Raw genomic sequence first — 24,951 nt, 5'->3', positions numbered from 1 at the left:
AGAAGCAGTGCTCAATAACCAACACTTTAGAGCCATCCTTTCTCATCTTAGTCACAAGTGTATTGCAGCCCTGCAGGACACAGTGGGATGGGCTGACAGGGAGCAAATGGATGTGCAATAAACTCTTAGTTCAACACTGGGGAAGAGTGGGTTAAAAAACAAACAAAACAAACAGACTAAACAACACAAACACCAGAAAGCAAGAAGAAAATTGCAAAACTGAAAAAAAACCCCGTATTTCCAGGCTTGCATTTGCTATGTCCCTGGTACTGAAGCTTCTGAAGTGCCAGAACAGTGAAATTGATGCACACTCGTCCTGCAGATCCTGCTCACACTCGTGCTCCATCACGCCACATGTGTAAGCACTGACAGGTCCCCAGCACATCCATCCCAGCCATGAGCAATTCAAACCCCTGGTAAACCAGTCACTTCAGATTCCAATGCAAAGGTTCATAATGTTATAGACTATACATAGAGACATGTGGTATTACATCATGTTGCATCCAAAAGGTACTTTTGTAACTTTATTTTCTTCAAAATCGCCATTTAAGAATATTTGAAAATGCTTTAAGACAATTACAGGGAAAGGATGAAATCAGATTGGTTTCTATACTGCAATAATATTTTAAATACATTAAAAAAATACAAAAGCAAAAAACTAATCAGTAATTCCTGCTCAGAACTGACTCTACGCAATGTTTTTCTTTTTTTCTCTCCCGCTTTGTGGTATGTGTTCAATTTATTACAGGCCAAAAATCTACCAGCCTCTCTAGTCCAGGAATAGCTTTGCTATTTCAGTTTCAGTAAGAGAAGTTTATTAATTAAGAGTCATTCATAAATTATGTGTGCCAATTACTCCTACTCAAACTCAGTCATACATGATGTTTAACAAACCAAAGCTGATAATCCAATAATCCATAAGAGAAGTATGCATTAATTTAAATTACAAAGTGCACCACGCTTTATTGTCAGCCTGTCAAAGAGAATCCATTGTATGTTAGCCTATATACCACACAAATATATATATCCAAAAAAAAAAGTAAAATAAAAAGAAAATCTAATGTTCCAAGGAAAATTATATACAGCCAATATAGAAAAATAAGCCAATATAGCAAATAAGGCTAGATTTGTTGCTTAACAGAAATGTCCTCCACCAGCCATTTAAAAAACAAGACCCCATGGGAAAGAGTAACAGCTGGTGTGTGAATGCAAACATTATGGTACTGCCAATATAATATTTGTTTCTGTTCCAGTTGGGGTGTTTCAGAAGGAATTTGTGATATGTGGCTTATTCTGACATGCCTTTCTTTATGGAAGATCACTTCCCATCCTGCTACCTGCCTCCTCAGACTGCAGTCACTTAGCTGTGACTCAGGCTTTTCCTGGGAACCTGGGCAGGGATGGGAACTGGGCTGGGATGGGAGATTAAGACAGCTTGTTTGGCCAAGCTTTCCTTACAGGTATCTAGGTAAAGCAAAGTGCTAGTTCTTTAAAATAGATTGGACAGTTTGGGGCAAAATTGGACACAGGGATTTTCAGATGTCCTACTTATACCCGTGGAGACATTTACAATCAATAATTCTCCCAAAGTCTAACTACACACCCTGAGTGTTCAGCTGTGAATTCCTTCATGCAGAACAAAATGCTCCCTTATCCTGGATATTCTGTGGTACCATTGAATTTTCATAGCAGCAATGGTCCAGAAACACCACTGCATAAGCTAGAGGTAGGAATGCACCTTGTCAAAATTAGGAGAGAAAAGATGCCCTAGAACTGACCCCTTACCCAAATGGACACTGTCCTGTGAGGCTTCGAAAACCTCTGGGCCTGATTTTGGTCCTAATATCAGGAATCAACAGCACAACCTTCATGACTCAAGATCAGGGTTGGCCCCTTCTGAACAACAATCTGTCAGCTTGCAGAAGTGATTCCAGGCAACTGCTCCAAGTGAGTCACAGGCTAAAAGTTGCTGCCAGCCTCAGTCCCTACTGGATTGCTCCACCTGGCCTGTTTATATTCCCTCCTGTCATAACAGAGCTCTTCATTGCCAGTTGATAAACAATAAGAAAGTGCCACTGAGAACATGAAGCCTCAACTTTGCAGGGAGGAAAAAAAAACATGAACAAACCATCTCCTAAAACAGTCTTGGCAAGTAAAGGGGATGATTGGAGAGCTGCTGGCTTCATCTCCTTGAAAATACCAAGAATAAGAATAACCTGCACCATATCTCTTAGGTTCCTGCTATAGCTCTGCAGGGAGAGGTAACATTACACAGTGAAAATCCAGCCTGAGACTTCCAGAGCCACAAGATAAATGATGTAGTAGATGTTGTCAATAGTGACAGAATATTTTCCATTCTAACTAAAATACACTAGAAGTTGTGCCTTATGACCTGTTGTGCCTCTGCAGTGTCCCTCATCTCCATGAAATAAAAGTGATTTAGCAAGTCTTGTACCAGATGGTTCTAAGGATACTCTTTAGCTGCCTTGGTCTGCAACCTTTAATAGCCCCATTAGAGACCCTGCTAAAAGGGTTACAGAGCCAAGGTTTGAAAATGTGACCATGTAGACAATTCTAGAAATCTTTATAAATCATTCTGTAAAGAAAGATTAATTTGGCGTCATTGCAGTAAAAGCACAAAATGTCTGGGACCCTGCCTTCTGCAGGGACTTTGATCCATCTATCCTGACTCTTGCATTTAAGACAAATCAACATAAACTACATAAAACATTTTCTGACAGCCTAGTCTTAACCTTCTTCTTAGCCAGACAGCTGCCTGAAACAACTCCAGACCTGCTCTGTGGATGGTTCAGAGCAGAAGACAGGCTCCACCAATGTCTGTGGAAAAAAACCCATTCTTTTCCCCCCTACCTTAGGTTGGGTACAAAGAGAAGGAAAACCCTAAATAACCAACTTGTTTATCAAAACCATTACAAGGAATGTTGCAGTTTCACAATGGGCTAATAAAAAACCCTTGGTGCCTGAGGCAGTGGTGCTGTGCAGATTTTAGGTAATGCAGCCTGGCTGTCCACCTTGGCTCACTCTGAATATTACCCCACACTGCAGCAAGTCCCACTGGCAGAACAGAGATTTACTGTTCAAATACCTGAGAGCTGCTGCTTCTGAAAAGAGATGGAGATTGAAGGGAATGGTCAGACCCTGCCATTACATGCAAAGGCACTACAGAGACTTCCTTCAAAAACAACAATGAAGGCATGGGAATTCTTATTCTCCTTCTCCCGTAAGAGGAGTTGGAGTCCCTTAGGTGTGAAGCAGGTCAGCAGCCCTGACTGAATGTCCCAGATTTAACAGCACAAGAAAAGGCTCAGGAAGTTCACTCTGCTGCTGACCAAGTGATTCCAGCCAGAAAGGAAAGCTCCCATAAGCAACAGCACAGGGCATCTCCCCTGGTCCTGGGCAAACAACATCCCTTGTGGGCTGAAGAAATTCATCTCACCAAACACTCATGAGCTGACCTGGATAGAAAAGGATCTCAACATCTGAATTAAGAAGTTAATCAATGTCCAAAATTAAATTACTTTATTATCCCAGCACTGAGCAGCAATCATTCATCTGCAATAGGAAAGCAGCAGATGGGCCTGGTTCTCATTTCATCCCAGCATGCAGCTTAAAAGGACTCTCCAAATTCCAGAGTCAAAACAAGGTGTCAGACCACCTAATGAATAGCATTTCTATTTAGGTACTGATGAAAGACAAGAGTCTTATAAAAATACATCATGATTTAAAAATCACACTAACTCACAGCATTTAATTATGTCAAATCACATCACCCATTCTCACTTGCTTATTTTCTATAACCTGGAGCTTTTCTGAGATCCCAAAGTGATCAATGCTAAGACAACAGATAGGCTGTTTACAAGTTATGACTTCCATCTGGTTTATTTGCCTGTATCAGCTCTCACTGTTGTGGCACATTAAATTAGGGTTTCACTATTTCCAGTAAATTACCCTTTTGCTCTCATTACCTGGCATGTTTCTACTGACCTTCATCTATCATCTAGGGCACAAATTATTGGGTTTTTCATGAACTACGGTTACACCTGTGCATCTCACATTCCAAGAGAAAGGTTTCATCATAAGATTTCAAAAGCTGAAAATGTCATTCCAGCACACCCTTCCCACCACAGTTTTATTCAATTTTTTGAGGGACAAAAAAAGTAATTCCAAGAACTTTCGATAACTTTAGTTTGGGGGAAAAAAAACTGACAAAATGACAAAAACCCAAATCAAACCAACAACACACCAAAATACAACATCAGCTTGGGATACATGAAACAAAAAGGAAGGAGGGAAAGAAGCAGGAATTCCTGCTGCAAGACACTGGAAGGATCAGCAGCACCATGCCCAGAAAACTCAACACCAGTCTGACTGCTGCCTTCCAGACCTACTTGCACAGCCCAGGAAAGAGCATTTTTGCATTGTATCAGCACAATAAACTACTGCTAATTCAACAGGTCAGTACCCTGTACAGAGACAAAAAATTCACATATTTCTTTTCTCTCACCCTTTCCCCCAAGTATCCATACAATTTACATTTGTGCTTACAAAGGCAGACAGAACAGGAACCATTTCCCTCCAAAGGAGGTGGTTTGCATTGGGATTTCTTAGCCAAGATTGGTGCAAAATGTAACAGCTCCCTTCCCCTCTGGGGAAAGTGCTGATACAGTCCAGCTGATCTGGTGCTATCGATCCCATACACACCTCCAAGCTGCTCTTAAATCTCTCTGATGCTTCAAGAGACTAATGCACCAAAACTGAAAAAATCCAGAAATACAATATTTGTCCTCCCCTCAGCAAGTCCAGAGCCCAGAGGGGGCCTGCAGAGAACAGAAATAGATGGAGGCAGGTGCACCCATTGTTCACAGGAGCTGAGCTTTGCCAACTGTGCAGACAATTAGTTCATCCATACAGTGATGCTGATTTGGGGACTGCACCACATCTGCCTGGTGCATGGGCACCACTGGCATCCTGTACATACATCTCTGCTGGGTATGAGTGCCAGCAAAAAGAGCAGCAGAAATCTTAATTTACCAAGCCTCACAAAATTAAGATTTTGAGAGAGAGGTCAAAACATAAGAAAATACTTCAGCACCTCTGCTTTCCTTTTGATTTCTCCCTCTTCGCTCTTCCATTGAGGCTCACAGCCTGCTAGAAATAAAACAAAATAAAAGGAAAAAAAGGACAAAACACCCAAGTGCCTTAGGAGCCAGCCAGGGAAGCCTCTTGTGTTTATCAGTGCCTCAGTGTGGGTGGGTGAAGAGGGAACAGAGCACCGGGGGCTGCCAGCCCCGGAGTGTCGCATGGCTGGAACAGCAGGGCTTGCAGTGCCATCAATCAGCCCGGGCTGCCTCCAGAGCAGAGCTGCTGCCAGCAGCTCCCCAGCCCTGCCCGCGACCACTCGCCCAGAATGCAAATCCTGCACCCAGCCCCGGCAGGGCCGGAGCAACACAAATCAATTAAACGGCAGCGCAAGGGGGATCAGGGCTGGATCAGTCGGGCTCGGCAGCAAAACGCAGCTGAGCTAGGAATGCTGCAGGAAATCCAAACAAAACCATGGTTTTCTCGCCTTTATGTGATTTCTTCCAATTTTGTTGGTTTTATTCTTTTGTTTCGACTGATGCCCGTAAAAAGATGCATTGTGTAAAGCCTCGAGCAGAGACCCCTCCTCCTCTCTTTTATGGGGGAGTTACAAAACCTGAAAGCTTGCAAGGGCCAGCTCTTATCAGCACCCTTTAAAAAAGTCTTAATTCCAAATGTCCCTGCTGGTAGCTGTGCAATGTTGGTTCAGTCCCCCATTACAGCAGGATATGTTCACACAGGTATTATTACCTCAGTGAGGAGTGGAGAATCTCTGGCTTGCTGGGTGAGGGAACCTTTCCTTATAACAATTTTGTCCACAGCCTGTTTCCACAAAGTGACTTTCTGAGGGCTTTGTTTACAATCCTGTCTGTTTGCTCCCCGTGCTTCCACCCTCTGGAAGCAATGCTGACCAGGGCAATAGTTGCTGGCACACCCACACAACAACACAGAATTCTTTCCTACACCAGCTCTCCCAAGATCTCATTTACAACCCAAAATGTGTGTATCCCACCTCTCCTGCCACCCCATGGGCCTGGGAATTGTAAGCACTGTCCAGCTTCCAGCCCCATCCATCACACCCTGACACAGAGCTGTGGACTTTGAAATCATCTCCCAGCAGTGAGGCTGACAAAGCAGCAGCCTCATCAAACACAACTTGCTCTCCTGCACCAGGGCTGAAAAAATGGAGTTTGGTTTGTTCAGTTCCCCGACCAAACAAAGAGTGAGGAGGAGAAAATCCCTCCTGGGCAGGGGACGCAGGGCTCGGCCATTCCTTGCAGAAGTTACACTTCATTATTACTCATTAATAAACTGATGAATTACACCAGGAATCACAGATGGCACAGAGGGAACACTCAGGTCCAGCAGGGTATTTGTGTTGCAATTACAATGATCAATTCCATCAGAACATATCAACATGAGTGCTCTCATCACACAACTCACTTTACATAGCACAGACTTCATCAGAGAACCCCAGTTTTACCCCAGGATCCCCAGTTTTGCAGGTAGGTTACATAGGTTAGCTCAGGAGACCTCTTGAAAGGATCTGCAGCAAAAAGTTCAGATTCAGAAGATAAAATCCACCAGCACTCTGAACTACGTGTCATATCCCTTAAAAGAATTCTATTCATACCACTTCTGATTTCACAAAAAAAAAAGTTACAATATCCTTACCCCACCTTTACAAGCAGCATAAATCCTTAAAGCAAAACTAATTTTTAAAAAGCTGCTGTAGGGAGCTATTTGAACTGATGGGAGTGACTGCAGAGCTATAGATAGAAGAGCACCCACGACTTCTCGGAATTCTCTGACACTTGTCTGGTCTGTGATCTAAAACCCTCTGACGTCAATTGAGGTTCCCATTGCAGCTCTCCATCCAAACACCCAATCAGGAGCACATCAGCAAAGAGACTATTCTTACCTAGATGATGAAGTTTCATCTTGTTAAGACGTTTCCCCCCTTTATTTACTGCCTTCAGGAGGGCTTTTTATGCGCGACTTTGAATATCTGACTTAGCCCTCCTGACTTTAAAAGGAATATGCAGTGTGTGTGTAAAGCTACAGACACATGCTTTTGTCTTTGCAAGGATGTTTTCCCCTTTGTTTTTCCACAAAAGACAAAAAGCAATTATAACTTTGTGTTTTTTGTAAGCCTCTCAGTATAGGCACAGGTGAGAGTCAGTGCTGGTGTTTGCTGGGTTTATCTCACAAGTGCTTAAAACCTGAGCTTTGACTTGTGCTTCTCTGTTGTTCAAACTGTTTTCAGACCTGTCTCAAAGGCTTAGGATCATACATCTCCAAAAAGTCACTGCATGGACTCCAAGAGCCATAGATGCTTCTGGAAGAGGGAATAGTTCAGAAAGTCACTAGAGAATGCCTGTGGCTCAAAAATTAATTTAACAAACACTTTTTAGTATGCGATAAGCAAGAGTAACCTCACAATCCTTGTGAGGAGCAGACTTAGCACAAAACTGAGCATTATTCCCATACAATTCATTGGTCTCCCTGTGCCATTCCCAACTATATACAACATGCAGATTTCTCCTCCCCCCAGCCAATTGTCTAGTCATTTATTATTTTCTTACTGCTCTGTCCAGGCAGCGTCAGCAAATGTTCCAAGTGCTGGTGTCTTTCCATAGAGTTAATCAGTGTAATTGGGATGGTTTATAGCTCTGGACAGAGTGTTTTGCCATATGGCATAGGAGCCATGGGCTGCAGGAACGTGGCAGTGGAGCACAGACACCAGTCTGTGCTGCAGTCTGAAGAGATTTTTCTCACCCCAGTGAAGTTGTTACAGCTCTCCATGGATGGGAACGACTGCAGAGGGTTAATTCCCTGAGGTTCACGAACAAGTGCCTCCCAGCTCCTCTCCTCAGGTACAGCCACAGGAGCCAGTGACAACAGGGGGGGTGAAGGACCTTTGAGAGTGTTTTGGGATCCTTTGGGTTAAAACTTTAACTGATTACATCCTGTGACTACTGCAATGCAGTTACTTCTGGTGCAAGAGCTAGAACCGGTTTAAAGAGCTCTCAGCAGCAGAGCACAGCCATCCAGGACAGAGACATTTAACAAGCCTACTCTTCCTTTCCTGTCCCCATCCTCCTTCCACTATAATAATAGCTCATTGCCCATTTCTTTCTCCGAGTGAAATCTCTCCTCAGGTTCTCAATTTCCATATTTCCCCAGCCTCACTGTACACATCCACTCTCCCATCCTGTTCCTGTATTCAGGCCTGCTCCCTGCCTGAACACTCAACTGGATTAAGAAAACAACCATGTCCAAATTCCCTTCCCACCTGTGAGAATTAACTTTAAAATTGCCCCCTGAGTACACCCTCCACCAGGGGCTGTAAAACACCAGCAGCTGAGCACGACCAAGGGATTGAGATCACCACTGTGTAGGCAGCACATCTGTAACACCCTCAGCTCCTTCTACTCAGCACCAGGACAGCAAAAAATTCAGTATTGGGGCTCTCTTCTCCCACTCACCTCCACTATTCCATCTCCTTTCCACCTCTAATGCTGCGGGCCAGAAATTGGAACAAGGTGATGGAGAAAAACAGGCAGGCAATGAGTTTCATCCTATTTAATTGAATTGCATATCAATATTGATTGTGCTATTAATTTTGATAGTAAATCTAATCATTAAAATAAAAAGTCTGCTTGCAGTCTCTGCCAAGCCTTCCCAGCAAGGGTCTGGCAGCATTCCCCTCTAGATAACATGTTGGTGTGCAGTCAAAAATAAATGTCTGGGTGCAGAGTTTAGGGCTGCCCCTCTTTCTTTTCAGGATGATCTGTCCTCCCTGCTGCAGAGGAGGAGAGAGTGACAGGCAGCTCCAGCATCCTCTGAGCTCTGCTGAGCTCCAGGATCTGCTCTGTGCCTGGGCAGGGTTCAGGAGGAGGAGGAAGAGGCTGCACTGTTAATCATGGGCAGCGCAATGCTCTGATGTGCAGCTGCCCCTCTCAGAGCCTGCTGGAGTCAATAAAACAAAGCTGATGTGTTCTCCCACATCCCCCAGCCCCAGGCTGGCTTTGGAGGTAAAGGGGGAAGCAGTTATTCTGCACACCTCAGCCTGCCTCAGACCTGATGGGTATTTCCCTCCCCTGGGATATTTCTTAAAGAACACATCACATCTGAAGGACAAACGTGTGAAGCAGCTCACCTGAACGCTACTCCCAACACATCCCTGCCAAGGTTTCTGGCTTGCTGTGTTTCAATAATAATAAAAACCCCAAACCAACCACTTCAGAAACCTCTGCTGAGCAGCACAGAACCAGGGTAGGGGTGAAGCATCTTCTATATCTCCCCAGCCTGCAGAGATCCCACTTCTCTGGAGCCACTGATGTGGCATCACTTTACCTTCACAGGAACCTGAGCCCTCCACACTTTGCAGAGAGATATTTCCTTTGCAAACACTTGTTTGGCAACAGTTTGTTTCTGCTGCCAGACATGATTTTTTTACACTCAGAATTAATGATTAACAATTAAATTATTTGACAAGGGAATTGAGGCCCTGTGCTAATTAAATTCCTTCATCACTCCTCTTTGAAAAGAAAAAAAAAAAGAGAAAAATTTATTTCTCAGTATCAGCATTCAGCCAGAACAGGGCATTTTGTGATGCTGGACTTAATTAGATGGACAACCATGGCCACAGCCAAAAAAGAGAATAAAAGGACAAAAATATTGCTCAAGGATCTTGCAAATGGGAGGAGAAAGAGAAGGAAATAGCCAACTGGAGAGCCAGGAATCAAGTGAACAGACACATCCAGACTGCAGAAGAGCCACATTCTAAACCAAATAATTGTTTATAAGAATATATAATCTGTTTAGCTGAAACAAAATGATACAGACAGAGTAAACAGTGCCTGTATAGGCTGGGAAAAACCAGCAATAGGTGTCCTGCAAAGCTCTGTTTTAAGGGATTCAATCCTGCTCATCTCCACCACTCTCACATCCTGCTCCTGGCTGGAGCTCCCGGGGGCTTGCTGGTGTCTGCTTACACACCAGCATTAATATCACAAAAGATTATGCTAGTTCATCGACCCTTTGAAGAGATCCTTCCCATTGTAGCTGCTGTGATGATTGCCTGATGGCACTTTCTCAGCCAGATCCACTAGGGATTACAGCAGCATAAATAAGATAAGCCTCTGTCTGACTGCTATTAAAATGCTCAGCTCAGACAACTCTTACACCACTGCAAACTCCATCCTCGGTGGGTTTGTTACAGCCTTGGCCTCCCTTTGTTTATTCACAGAATAAATCTTCTCTCTGAGCAACACAACCCCCACTAAATTTCCAATTCTCTTCCAGTGCCAATAATTTTGGAATCACTCTGCAATTCCCTCTCTTTGTCTCTGTGAGCCAGGAGACAAACAGTCCTCTGGGACTTTTGAGGGTGTTCTGGAAGGACTGAGGAATGGAGAAAACCCCAGAAAGCTCCCAAGACAGCACATAAAGCACTAGCCCAGACAGACCTGGAAGACAGAGGAAGCTGACAATTTTTGGGTGCTATCTGAGCTAAGCTGCCATTCCAAAGCTCAGCTGTCACAAGCAGAGTAAAGATTTTGGGGCTCTGCTAGACAGAACCCATCCACCTCAGTGGATCAGCCTCTGTAGCTCCCAGTGGTGCTTTCTGCCATTATTTCTAAGATAGAAAGTAGATTTAGCTACCTGCTTCTAGAAAAGCTGCTCCCTTCTGCACTGCTTTCTTGTAAATCCAGGGGGAGTCTCGTTTTAGGAAAGCATCTAGTAACCAAACAAACTGGGGGAACTCAGAACTCACCATTCCCAGGTAAAGAAACACAGCAGCCAGACAGATTTTAAACCATGCATCAAGCCACTGAAGCCTTGTGTGAGAGTTTCAGCACATCCCCAGGGGTGCCCCCAGGGACAGGCCACAGGGATGGGCAGGAAGCTGCAGAAAACAGTGGGGCTGTGAGAGGGTGGTCCTCTCCCAGAGCATTCTGAGCTTCAGTTATCTAAATATTTATTTCCATGTGGGAAGTGAGCCCATGAAATTAATTTATTTGCAGCTTTGATGCAGAAAGGATCAGAAAATGGCACCCAAGAAACACAGATTCACTCACTGGAAGTGGGGTGTATATATTGAGTAGAGACTTTCACACTGAATTTAGGGGAAAGATGAGCACTGATTTCTTTTCTTTTTTCTACCTCATTTTTAAAACAAATGCCAGGGGAATTGCAGTTTCTAATTATCTTTTTCCACTTAAAGATTATTAGATGCTTATTAGGTTTGTATTGCCTCTCCCCTCCCACACACATTTTCCATTTCCATATACTTCATCCAGTCTACAGTTAATGAGAAGGAATCAGTGTATTGCACTGTCTGGCATCTTGCTGAAATGGCAGAAGTCTTTGGTTACCAAGTCATTTGCTGCTTAATTGAAATCTTTTCTCTGGACTCATTGCCATGCAGACACTCCATTGGAATGCAGCAGTCAAGCCCAGTATTGATTGTCCTCCTACTCCCAGCTTTCTCCTGCGTTTGCAAATCAATTGCACCCTGTTGCTTTCCTTCTAAAAACAAATTAAATTAAAAACCATCACCCATTTCACAACCCCATTTACCCCTGAAACACATTGGTTCTGCTTTGCAGTATTTCCTTGGGGCAGAGATGGGGACAAGACAAGAAAGGGGACATGGTTGTAGCAAGAGCAAGATGCACACCTGGTCAGAGAGAAGGAAGTGCAGCATCCTGTTCAGAAATGCTCCAGTGGGAGAGTGGATTGGGAGTACACAATGGAGTGAATAAAGTCCTAGTTTTAGGCTCTCACTGGAATTAATCTCCCCTCTTCACTGCAAATTAAAATGGTTTTAACAGTTAAAAATCCAGCAATCAGAGAACTCTGTTGCAACTTGCGAAAGGAGCCAGACTGCAGTTGTGAGTTTGCAGGACTGAAAACCAAGGCTTGGCAAACCATTGCTGCTGACACCAGAAAAGAAACTCAAAGCAATGCAGTTACCAGATTCCTGATTTTGAAATTAGGCACCCAAGCACTGTAGAATCCCATCTGAATTTTTAAACCTCTGAGGAATCGAATTGTTCAAACGCTCTTATCAAGGCTTTGTCAAGATAATGTCACTCTTTGGGGTTTCAGCTCAAACTTGCATTGGATGAGCCCATCTTTGGGAGCAGCATCACATTAATACCATGCATAGTTTCAGTCCCAAATTCTTCCCAAGAGATCTTGTGTCAGTACTTAGCACTAGAAACTTCCCAAGGTGAGGACTCTGGTGTCACTTGTGAGGACATGTGTAGCCAAATGACTTGTGCCTGTTGTAAACTCCCTTAGACTTCCCAGCTGCTCTGTCAGGGGCTCCTCATCATTCCCACAGCATTTATACTTTAAAAAAATCAGTTTTGCAGAGTGTAAAGCACTCAATTCCTTCTGAGCAGCTTCCTTTGGCTCACTGTACATTTGCATTGCAATGCTGCCTGCAGGCTTTACTCAGCACCAGGCACCTGAACCCACAGGCTCATCCTAACCACATTGCATAGGTGATTTATGGGGTTTTTTGGATCATCTAGGCAGTTTTACTCAACACTTTCAGCCTGGGAAGAGACTGACGTTCAAATAGAAACCATAAAACCAGAGGGAAGGTACTGAATGGTGTCTGCTCCTGTCTAGGAAGTCAAACCTTCCTGCAAAGCTGAGAATGAGCAGCTAATACCAAGGGTTACTTGCTCCTCTGTAGATGGCAACAACAGATTTCCTAAGCCCAAATTATCACCCTGCAGATCTTGCAGACTCCCATGGAGTCAGAAGGCAAATTACCAACCATTGGTTTTTGTCTTCTACAGAAAGAATGAAATCACAAATTTATCTGCCCCAGAGTCCACACAGGCCCCAGAAAAATTACATTTCCTTTCATCTTCAACCCAACATGAGAAAAAAGTCAGGATCACACTCCAGACACTCCAGTTCTGTGTTGAGCTCAGACCCTGCATTGCAGGTACCAGTGGCAGAGGCTGGGCTGATCAGCAGAACCACCCCTGTCCCCTCCAGCCCCACAGGCTCTGCATTAGCTGTGCCACCACATGATGCTCATTTAAACCTCAAACTCCAGATTTCTCTGATCCTACTTGCCTTTTGGAAAATCATACTGCCAGAGTGCTGCATATGCTCCCTGCTATTTGCCCTGTAATTAAGCAGTAATTGCTGCCTAAGGCTAATCTCAGAGTGTATTTTACCTGTGGAGCTCAGCGCCAGAGTTCACATTTGTAATTTAGTGGCACACCAAGGAGCTGTACCTAAACTCACAAAAGGATTTTCACTGCTCATCATCTCTCTTCTACTTTGGTGGCAGCTGGGATTCTGTATTTGGAGATGTTTGGGCTGGGCAAACAAATTAGCTGAGACCAGCCTCATTAGGAATTCACATGGGTACCCATCCTGCCTCAGCAGGAATAAGATGCTGACTGCTCTGTTTCTGGACCCCAAGCCCTCCCCAGCATGGGATACACGCTGAAATCTCCTCTTTATCTCTACTTGCACAGCCTGGCAGCCTCCAAGGAAGCTGAAGCAGCAGCTCGATCTGCCCCCAAACCCATGTCTCCTTCTGACTTCTTGGACAAGCTGATGGGGAGAACTTCAGGATACGATGCCAGGATCAGACCAAATTTTAAAGGTATGCAAAAAAAAAACCAGCTTTTTCTCATTTTGGGACTGAAAACTGCATCCAATCCTCATTAATATCTTCCTAATGCTGTATGAAATATGAATATTTATGTTCTTACCAAGTATGTATTATAAGGCTATTTGGTACATGGATCCCTGTAGATTTCTGGAAAGACATCAACAAATGTCTGCTCAGAGTGGAAACAACCTTGTAAGAACTTCATATACTGTAAATATAGGACCCCCCAACCCCTGCTTGGATCAGGGAATCTCAGTGCATCAATCTCAATACAGAGATCAAGGACCCTGTCAAACCAAGCAGTGACTGGAGCTGAACTTCTTTAAAGGTAAAGATAAAATGCCCAACTTTGCTTTCCCCTGGAGTCACTGCCCACAGCACCCACCAATGGCAGGCAATGCTCCCCCCTTGGAGCCACTGCAGCCTCTCCCATCAGCCCCAGAGAAACCCCACAAGATGCCAGGGCAGCCCAAACCCACCCCTGTCCCCACATTAAAGGGGCTTTTCAGCCCTCTGTGCTCCCCACCCACATTTCCATCCTGCCACATATTCCATGGCAGCCAAGCAGCACTGATTAATCAAGCCCTGGCAGAGGCAACAGAACATCTTTTCTCCTCAAAACACCTCTTCTAGCAAGTGTGGGGTTTCTGGATGGCTTTTTCTAGCTGGTCTAATGGAAGATGTCCCTGCACATGGTAGAGAGGATGGAGCTGGAGGGGCTTTAAGGGCTCTTCCAATGCAAACCATTCTATGTTTTTTTGTTTTCCTTTCTTTTTAACTGAGCTCACTTTCCCAGGGGCTCCTTAGCCCCCGATCACACCCAGAGATAAAGCAGGACCTGCTCCTCTCAGCCACTGCCCATCTCCAAAGCTCATTTTATTCACTTCTTTTGTTTCCTGCAACCAGTTCCCTCTCCCCTGGAGGCACTGGCAGGGCTGACAGGATTCCCAGGACCCATTAATCACTGGTGACAGCACCTGGCACCCAGCTTTGAGCAATAAACTCTGTGCTGGGCTTTTAAACCCAAAGAAAGATGGGAACCCTGTGTCCCAGTAGCCAACCAGGCAGCAGAGGACACTGCTGTTCTTATCCAAATGACAAGGAGCTAAAATACCACCCTGTAAACCTGCCTACCTCTAAATTATGCACACACAAAAATTAAACTTTAATATTTAATGAAATGTATACATTCACTTCCTGCTGAAGGCAGCTGTATTGTATTTTATTTGAGATAATTTAATTTCAGTTTTATTTCAATGAACTACACCTTCCCCTCAGGGCAGTTTTGCTGGCTTAGCCTCCCACACATAAATCAGGCTCCAATTTATATGGGAGGCATAGGAGGTGTTTTACAGAGCTTGGGGTTGTAGCTCTCAAAGCACATCATTTAAATTAACTGCAGTAACTCATAAGGACATTTTAATTGCTTAGATCTAAATGAAAATAATGCTGAAGATCCATATCAGATTGATTTTTGGGGAGGGGAAGATTAACAAAAAGAAGATTGCAGCTTTTCTGTAAATGCTGTAAAGTCTGGACTTAGCTGTGGATTCACATTCTGAGAACAAATAAGCAGTATTTGGGTTTTCAGGTGGAGGATGAAGTCAGGAGCTCCAGCAGGGACAGAGAGGAGCCTGGCAGGGACCTCTCACCCAGGCTGTGCCCTCATCCCCACTGCTGGAAAACTCCATTCCTCCACAGCTGCATCCCTGCAGAGAGGAGGAATATTCCCAGCGGCAGGCAGGGAATTTTCTAGAGCCTCTCACAAGCTAAAAGATGCCCAAAATCACCAAATCCTGCGGGGAGCTCATGGCTCACCTTGGACATCCTGAGAAGAGCTCAGTGCCTCAAGAAGAGCTGGGCTGCCCCAAAAAGCCTTCACATGCACCCACTTCACCCTCAGCTTCATGTCAGCACTGGATCAGGAGCAGGGGGACCAAAATATCCCAGACCTGTCAGAGTCAGGAGCGTGTGCACTCATCCAGGGGATCAGCTCAGTGCTCTCCTTGTACTGTGCCCTTTGGGAGGGGAATCACCTGCTCAAGGATCTTTTATGTGGTTTGTGAATGAGTCCAGAGCAGAAAAACATCACCCCTGAGCTCAACAGAAGGGACGAAACAAGTACTACAGCCTAATAATTGTGTGCTTTCAGCATATGGATAAACTTCTGGATAAGAGGGGTTGGCGAAAGTAGGGGAAAAAAGCATTTAATTGCGTCTGATTGCTCAAGCCATGCCAGTGTTTAACAGCCTGGAGAAAGCTGCACAGACTGAGCAGTGTGAGATGCTGCTGAGCTGGCAGTGCCTGTCTGGGGGCTGGTTGGGCACAGCCTGCTCACATTGCCTGGGACTCACACCAAGAAAACCCCAGCAGAGAGCATCACTGCGGGGAACAGGCACAAACTTTCAGAGGAGGCCAAGGCAGGAGAGGAGAAAACAAAGCTCCAAATGTTCCTCAGCAATCAGGAAAATCTATTCATTTCCACACATTTGCAGTGATTAGAGGCACCAGGCTCTCGTTAAAGCCATTCCTCCCCCCAGTATTTCATGCTGCAGCAACTGCCAGACTGCAGATGTGACCTTAACAGGAACATCACTCCCCCAGCAGGCTGAGCCACCAGGCAGTGCTTGAAATGCAGACACCATCCCTGATTCCATAAAAAATGGGGGAATAATCTGAAAATCCACACTCTCTACTGGCACAGATCTTATCTGCCCAGAAGCATCTGTCAGAGGGATGATATGGGATTAACTCCAGTGTAAAAGGGGACCTTGGTCCCTGGGGCTGTGCCTCTGCTCTCTGCCTTTCCCCACCACATCCTGGGCAGTGCCCACAGCAGCCTTTGGCTCCACAGCTCCCAGAGCAGAGGCCCCTTTTGCTTCAACCCTCTACAAAAAATAATTTCATTATGTGTGAGATATCATTATGTGTGAATTATCCAAGCCACAGGTTTGCCAGGCTCTAGGTATGCCCTGGCTCCAAAATATTCCCCAGCATTTTGCTTTGTGTTGAACTGCAGCTCTCGGCATCTCCCTCTGTGTAAGTGCAGCATTTCCACCTCAGATTTCCCAGGCAATGCTATGAAACATTTCCAGCCACTCCTTTGGGCATCAGTACTACACAAACAGACTGACTCCCATGGCCTCAAACCACAATATTTTCATCCCTTAGCCCTCACCCCTTTCTTTTGGTGACCACTTGACTTATCCAGTACGCAGGGTACGCACAGTTTTGGTCTGAAAGCAAATCCAGCCCAGGAGAGGCACGGCCCAGATACCAGGATTAGCTCCTGCCCAAACAGGACAGCCAGAGAATTCCTGCTGGCACAGCCCTGAATGCTCCTACCCAGCTGAGAGGCCTGGAGCAGGATCACCACCTGGGGTCTGGGGTTTATGGGCAGTTCTGATTGGGAACACCAACAGCAGCACAAGAAACAGGTACTGGAACAGCTGAAAAGGAGATCTCAGGACACTGGAAAGGCCTTTGGGATTTGTAACCTGGGTTTTACCCTGCTGAGCAGCCTGTCCCTCCCTGCTGTTTGAGGGTGCAGAGGGTCACCATCATCACGTGGGGTATTTGCTGCTTTGCCAGCCTGATCCCTACAGCCCACCCTGTTGCACTGGCTTTGAGGGAAGCACATAATCCTAGTTCAGGAACAGTGATTATTTCATAAGTATAGATCTAAATAAAAGTCAATTATCTCTCAGCTCCTTTCTGGGATACTTTGCTATCACATTCAAGGTGAAATTACCACTCATATAGCCAGGTCAAGACACCTAGAAACTGTCCTGGCTGGCTCTGATCTATTCCTGTTCATCTGAGCAGAGATCTGTAAACACTGCCAAAGAGGGGCACAGAGGCAGAGCCTGAGCCCAGCCTGGTGTCAAATGGGCATCAGAACCCACACTGGGTCACCCAGGCCTTCCTCCCCTGCTCACCCATTCCCACAGCAGGTTTTAACTGCAGACTGGAAATCCTTTGTTCCACAAGCTCTGAGCTGCTGTTCAATCTGTGTTTGTCATGCAGGCCCTCCAGTGAACGTCAGCTGCAACATTTTCATCAACAGCTTTGGTTCGATTGCAGAAACAACCATGGTAAGTAAAAATCACAGCACAGCTGCTCAGCTGCTGCCTCTGCCTCACTGCACTCCCAGGAAATGCAGCATCACCCTCCTCCTCCTCAGAGGGACCAGGGAAAAACACCCAGTGCTCCCAAGCTTGCTCAAAGTTTGAGTAAATTAATGGTCAACAAGACTCATTTCATGTAGCTGAAGATCAGAGTCCCCATCTGCATTTTATAAAAACACCCCATGAGCAAAGAACAAGGGTCAGAAAGGAAAACAAATAATCTTTTTCTGAAGATTTGCCTGAGGCTCCAAGCTCAGCCACAGTTACAGATACTTTGTGTTTAAGTGGGCATAAATCCAAAATTAATCTGGAATCAAAGAGAAGGGAAATCAGCTGAACTCAAATTCAGCTTGCACCAGGATTTCAGATTCCCAAAGACTAAAAGAATTATTAAAGGTTACAATGATTGTTTTCTTGGAGACATTTCTGGTAGACAATGATGTTTAGTAGAAAATCAAAACCAATATTTCTGAGTTAAGGCTCACTTCATACAAAATTAGTGAGCATGGCTAAAGGCTGTATCTAATTGGCAAGGCACTAGGAGCAGAGGATCACTAGAACAGGAGATAATTGCTCCATCTGAAAACTATTAGAGATTGGTTGTGACATAACCAGTGAACAGCAAAGGAAAACTCTGGAGGTACTGTGCCTTACTGCTGTGCTAATTAAAGATAATCCAGAAATATGGTGTTTAATTACCCTCTGGTAATTCTTTTTCTAGAAAGATGCTGAATGAAGAATGCCAAGCTCCAGCTTCAGGCATTCTGTGCATTCAGGCAGGAAGTTTTAGGCTTTGCATAGAGATCACACCCCTTGAATTGAACAAATTACTTGGCATGCACAGACTGTCAAAGGAGAGCCACAGCTCAGGTTTTGAGTCTCTTCTGACACTGCATCATTCTGCTGGAAACATTTGGGTTGGGATGGTTCAGTTGTGTTAGTGGAGGAGAAAACAAAAGCTGTTATTCTGTCCAAGCACGAGGAAACAGATTTCCTACCTGACTGCAGAATTTGTCAGGGCTCACAGGTGGGGAGCGTAGTGTGGATTCATTTGTATAGAAAGGAAAAGAGGAAGAGCTGCCACTGAAATGCACATCTATTCCTAATTTACTCTTTATGGGTTACCTCCTTTGGCCTTACAGGCAATAAATGCTGTTCCTGCACACCAACCCAGAGTGCAAGGGAGCAGGACAAGCCCACGAAGGATCTGTGCAATGCTCAGAGCACATTCCACTGAAGCGTTTTTCAGTGCATCTGTCCCACACTGAGAGATGCACTGGAGCAGCCAAAGATGCCACATGATCCCTGTGAGCAGGATGCTCCATAAAATTAGCACAGACTGGCACAAGGGTGACGCAGTTCACCTCCAAGACACGCTGCGGGGACTCGCTATCATCTCCAGATGCCACTCATTTCATAGGCAATCTTCCATGGAAAAAAAAATCCCCACGGGAGCCCGAGAACACCCTGTGGGCACATTGCTTTGTCTGGAAATATCCAAAGCAGCTCTGACAAGGCAGCCCAGATGTCAGGCTGACACAGCAGCACAGCCTGAGCTAATGCTCTCGTGTGGGAGCAGCAGCTCTGCTTGTAAACACCAACACAAGGAACACAGGTACTGGAGTGGCTGAAAAGGAGATGTCAGCAAGCTGGAGAGGTCCTGGGGACCTGGGGTTTGCTCTGCAGAGCTGCCAGTGCCTCCCTGCTGTCTGAGGGTGCAGCAGGACAAACAGGCAGGGTCAGCTCCCCAGCAGCTCCTGGGAATAACAGACTGTCCTGTCTTGAAACCATTTTGAATTCAAACAAGTGGTCAAACATCAGAGGAAGGGGGGGCAGCTTGAAAATGGAGAGGGGCAAATCAGTGTTTTACCAGAAAGAAAGCCACAGCCTATCACTGACCCCTGGGACTGATGATGGCAAAACTCCCCCAGCTGCCTCACTGGCCAAAAGGAGGCAGAAAATTATGTTTTAAACACCCATCATTAGGCACTCTAAGCCTGGTCAGGTTCAGGTCTGAGTGCTCCATCACTTTATATTTCATTATTATTACACTATTACCTGCAGGAGAAATCACAAGTTTTATGGGTACCCCACACGTACTTAGAGGAGGCTTTAAAATATCTCCATAGTGGGCTGATACTTCCTATAGAATATACCACTGCTCCCTTCTAAGTTCACATTGCCTGAATATCACAAATCAGTGTAGACCATGAGCTCACCATGCAGTGGATTAGAGACATTAGAGAGTGCTCACTTATGGCTTGAGGCCTCATGGAAGGTAGAGGAAGAGGAGAAAATACAGAAAAATAGAAAAAAAACAGGTATTTTATATAGACAGCTGGGACTACAAACCCCAGAAGGAAAGAAAATGAGCTGCAGCCAAGAGAAGGCACAAATTGCCCAGAGTGGGCAGAAAGCTGCTGCCTGCCCCACAAAGGCTCAAAATGAACAAGGCAATGAATGGAGATCTGAAAACTGCTGCAGGGTTAGGGGGAATTTAACAAAAATTAAGAGGCAAAGTCATCCACCAAATTGCATTCCTAAGGCACAGCTGATTTAGAGCAAGGGAAGTGAAGTAACTCCTTTAAGCATCCTGCAGAGCTGGAGACCCAACATAAAAACCTCCAGAGTGGTGCACGTAATTGATGGGACATTTATGTTGGATTGCAGCTCAGAGCTGGTACCCGGCCCCACTTGCCTGGAGCTCTGGGGACAAGGAGGGGTCACACTGGGAACACATCCCCGGTTGTGCTCCAGAGGGAGGGAGAGTTCTAATCCCAACAGCCAGACCCTCCTGTCCCAAAGCATCGCTGCAACTGTGCATCCAACAGGAGGGATCCCCAAGGACAAGTGCAAGGTGCAGCCACTCTCTGCAATTATTATAATTATATAACAACAAACAACTCCTAAACACAAGCTCTTAAATCCCTTTTTGCTGTTCAAAAGCACAAACAACTCCCCAGCCATACCAGACTATGAAACCTATAGCAAATGGAGAAATTCCTCATTCCAAATAAACAGAAGTGAAGCACCTTGGGAACAGGTCTTGGGTTTTAAGTGAATAAACTGCACCATCTTTGGCTTTTCTTTGAGGCATGAGGCAACTGATGGGATTATCTGAGCATTTCATTAACAAATTCCCTGCTATAACAGCAAACTTGGAATTAAGTGATGCCCTTGCTCACTCTTCCAGTGTAAGCTGCAGTTTTGTGGCCTTCCATTGGCTTTTTATACATTTTTGTATCATCACCTAGCAATGCTAGCATCTGGACTCAGGATGAGCTTTTCCAGACTCTCCTTTTAAAAAGGACCCACACATAGCAAAGAGACCAAAAAGGAAAGAAAAATCACAGAAGAGCCAGCACAGCCTCCCTCAGACACAGTGTAAATATGCAAATTCATTTTTGCTGCTTTCATGCCATAGTTATCTCATCTGAAAAGAGCAAAGCAAATGTGACCTTCCAGCCAGCTGCAGCACAGCCACAACTGAGCTCCCAGCATCTCCTGGGGACAGGAGGAGCTGGAGGCTGCAACTGTCCAAATGCTAAATGCTTGCTCAGAGACATCTGCACACGAGATTCCCAACAAGAAAACAAAGCAAAGCAGACCAAGAAATTCAATCAAGACTCACAAACCCCAGTACAGCAGGGATTCTGATGAAGAACTTGGGTCCCACATTTAATACTGGCCCCACTCACTCCAAAATCAGCAAAATATATGTTCCAATGCACAAAGACCATAGCAAAAGTTAGGTTTTGAGCAAAACGTCCTGCAGTCAGTCATTCTTAAACCCAACCATCAGTCCCACAGAGATGATAAGCACCTAACAAGTCACAAAACACAAAATGAAAAGGTTTTCACAGCTACTCACAGTCTGCTGCCATCTCAGTGTTTAGACCTGCAGTGTTCCAGCTGTCCATGATTGGAGTTTGTCTGTGCACTAATGGAGAAAGGAGGGGGAAAAGAACAAAACAAAAAGAAGCCATGAAATAGGACTGTGCAATTCAAATACAAGGACACAAAACTTCAGTACTAAATACCTACATTTGCAATCCTGGATGTTGGCTACAGCTCATATCCCAGCAGTTCTGCTGGCTCAGAGAGATATAATCCCCACTTTTTGGAGGAAGACTTTGAAAAACCTTCCTTGTGTGGGTTCCAGCATAAAAATGCCCACACTTATTGAGCACCAGGGTACTGCTCCCACCCCTCCCCAGGTGCCTGCCCTTCCCTGGTACAGACTCCTCCTCCCTTGCCCAGGTGTGGCTTCACACTGGTTTCAGATTGGCTACTTGGCTATTAAACCTTCCTAGGGCTGATTCTTGGTGTTCTTGCGGTCTGTTGTAGTGCTCCTTGACAAGGCAGGTTGCTTTCAAAGTGTTTGTTCATTCCCATCCTAGAGAACTAATTCAATGCTAACAAAGCCCCTCATGCTCTGGTGGGGTCCCAGAATCCCCTTCTGAAGGAGATCAGTCTCTACCCTGATTTTTCTACCAGCAAAATGTAAATTTATCCAAGGGGAAATCTCTCCCCAGAACTGTTCAGTGCAGAGGCTGCTCTGACAGGGCCCCTGAGTCAGGAGGGAAAACCAAAGGAGTGTTCTGAGGGGCTCCTTCCCTCCTGCCCAGCTCTGCCTGCAGCCTCCTCTGCTTTCAGCAGAGATGTCAAGGCTCTGGGATCTGGCAAGGGAAGGTCTCAAACGATCTTCTGTTTCCTTGTCTCCTTGCGAGGTCACCAAGCAGAATTTCATTTCAGCATTATCAAATTGAACTACTCTGATCACTCCAGTTATTCTCTTCCTGCCTTGTGTCATTTCCCTCTTGGGAGTGAAATGCCTTTGTGCCAAATTGCAAAGCTCCTGAACGCCTTCCCTGCACAGAGCTGCTGCTCCCCTCTCCCCAGCCAGCCAGAGGAGCAGGCTGCACAAGATAATCAATGCTTGGATGTGATGGGCACACAAATGAGCAATGTGAGGGATAAGAAGGATATGGAGAAAGAAATTTTTACTTCTATTTTTTTTTTTTTTTTGCCAAGTTTGCAGCCCCAGTCAAACATCTTTCTTTGCTTGAAAGTTCACATCAGAAATTGGCCAGTGCTGTCCATCACTTAGGAATAACTGTGAACTTGTTAGAGATGCTAATTAAGATGTCCTATACAGCATGCAGGAGAAATGCTGCATCTCTCCAGGTAGCCAAGGAATGAGTGCTGCTTGGCTCATCCCCCCTCAGCCTGACTGCAATGCTGAGGACAGACAGAGGATGCTCAGCCGGTGCAGAGCACTGTAACCCTTCTGTTAGCCTGTGTCACAGCACAGACACACCCTGACTGCTCTCCATGCCTCCTGCGGGCTCCCCAGGCAGTGCCATGTCCAGTTTGCAGTCACAGAGCTTGGTTTTACAGCGATGTTCAAATGAGGCTCGACACAAGGAACCTAAAAGGCTGCTCAGAGCCTTCAACGCTGCAGTGCAATGACATGAGGGCAAAGACATCTGGGAGAAAACCACGCTCTCAGTGAGCAGCCCAGGACTGTGGAGTAAACTCCCTGAGTAGGAAGATCTGCATAAATGCACACACAGGTAAAATATTCATGCCCTGAAATGGCAAAGCCAGAGAATTACATTCAGTGCATGTTTCGTGTTTCTTCGTCCTTGCCCTTTTTATATCACAACGTAAATGCCTTGTTTTCTGTATTCCAAAACAAAAAATACCCACAGCCAACACTTGTCTCCAAAGGAGGAACACAAAGTAAAACAATCCAGAGTTACTCCCCACACTGCTGCACATCCCTGGGGTGGACATGGTGCAGTTTCTCCCTCCACACATTCCCAAGGTGCCCCTGCACTGTTCCCAGCAGGACCTGAGCACAGGACACTGTCACTCTAGAGGTGAATTAGGAGGGGCCTTCTCACACCCACGCACTGTGAGAGTTAATTTTCATTTGGCCCACAACTGTTTAATTAAAGTGGCTCTTCATGGTTACAAAGACTCTGGATATCATTCTGCCTGTGGTCTGTTGCTGTGGTGGCAGCACAAACCACCCAGCACTTTCTGTCTCACCCTTTCCTATTCTTTTAGCAAATTTTGGAGCTGAAGCAGTGAATTTGCTCCATCAACAAAGCTTACCCGCAGTAACTCAGGCTGTCGGAGGGAATTTGGCTCCATTCCCTCCCCCCTTCTACCTCTCCATCCGGCTGAGCACACTTCTGGGCAGCAACCACTGAAGTTTCTTCCAAACATGAGTTTAATTTGTGTTGTACATGACAGAAGTCCCAAACTGGAGCTGACCTGCTAGCATCCAGCTTATTTGTAGCTGAATAAGCAAAACAACCTTTTGCTTTCTACCTATTAGGTCAGTGACATTGATTTCCCCTGACTGTAATGGCTGCAGATCTTGATGCACAGAAAAGAGAGAACTGAAAATATACAGGTAGCTCTGGAAGCTGCTGCCTGCTGTGGAAAGTGGGAATTCATGGCTCCTTTCCTTTTCCAGGCTTGTGCTGAGACCCTGGTCCCCAGCTGTCCCCAGCTATTCACATTTCCTCCAGACACATTATCCAGGGTCGACAGAGATGAATAATTAAGTCAGAGGAATGCACTAGGACTCGTGAAGGTGACACTTGGAATATCAGCAGAAGGGAAGAGTGTTGCAACTCTTTTTTGTGTTCAGAGGTCTGCTCCTTTTAGCGTCAAGTCGCTGGTTCATTTGCTGTTGTCACAATCATTAATGTCATTAGCAGCTCCTGTGCTCTGAGGGTGCAGATGGCACCAAGTGGCCTGAAACAGACTCCAGACCATGTGCTTGGCTAGAAGCGCCTTGTCCAAAACACAGAGCACCCCACACAATCCTCTTATGGGAATAAACCACATGGGACTCCATTTTCTTCATGTGGAAAAAGGCTATTCTTTATTGAATAACTCCTTTTTGTACAGTTTTGCAGACAGTGTGGAACTCCAATTGGTCAGGAGCTTTCTTGCTAATTACTTTTATTGGTTAGTAACAAGTTGTTATCCTGTATTGATTGGTCACTCAAACTCAGTGTGTACATGCAGGGAAAGTTGTTCATA

At 45.3% G+C, this 24,951-nt stretch overlaps 1 protein-coding gene across 2 annotated transcripts in view; it reads left to right on the top strand.

Moving 5' to 3' along the window:
- The window catches only part of GLRA1 (glycine receptor alpha 1), a 37,671-nt gene that overhangs the window by 1,285 nt on the left and 11,435 nt on the right, over window positions 1–24,951 (top strand). For both annotated transcript variants that reach the window (XM_063168878.1, XM_063168877.1), the window contains exons 2-3: window positions 13,620–13,750; window positions 17,786–17,853. In XM_063168878.1, coding sequence (XP_063024948.1) covers window positions 13,620–13,750; window positions 17,786–17,853 — 199 coding nt within the window. The remainder of the gene's footprint in view (window positions 1–13,619; window positions 13,751–17,785; window positions 17,854–24,951) is intronic.

Source organism: Melospiza melodia, chromosome 14 (assembly GCF_035770615.1).
Source record: "Melospiza melodia melodia isolate bMelMel2 chromosome 14, bMelMel2.pri, whole genome shotgun sequence".
Classification (NCBI taxonomy): Eukaryota; Metazoa; Chordata; class Aves; order Passeriformes; family Passerellidae; genus Melospiza; species Melospiza melodia.
Note: the sequence above shows the minus strand (reverse complement) of the source record. Positions and strands in the feature narration are given on the sequence as shown.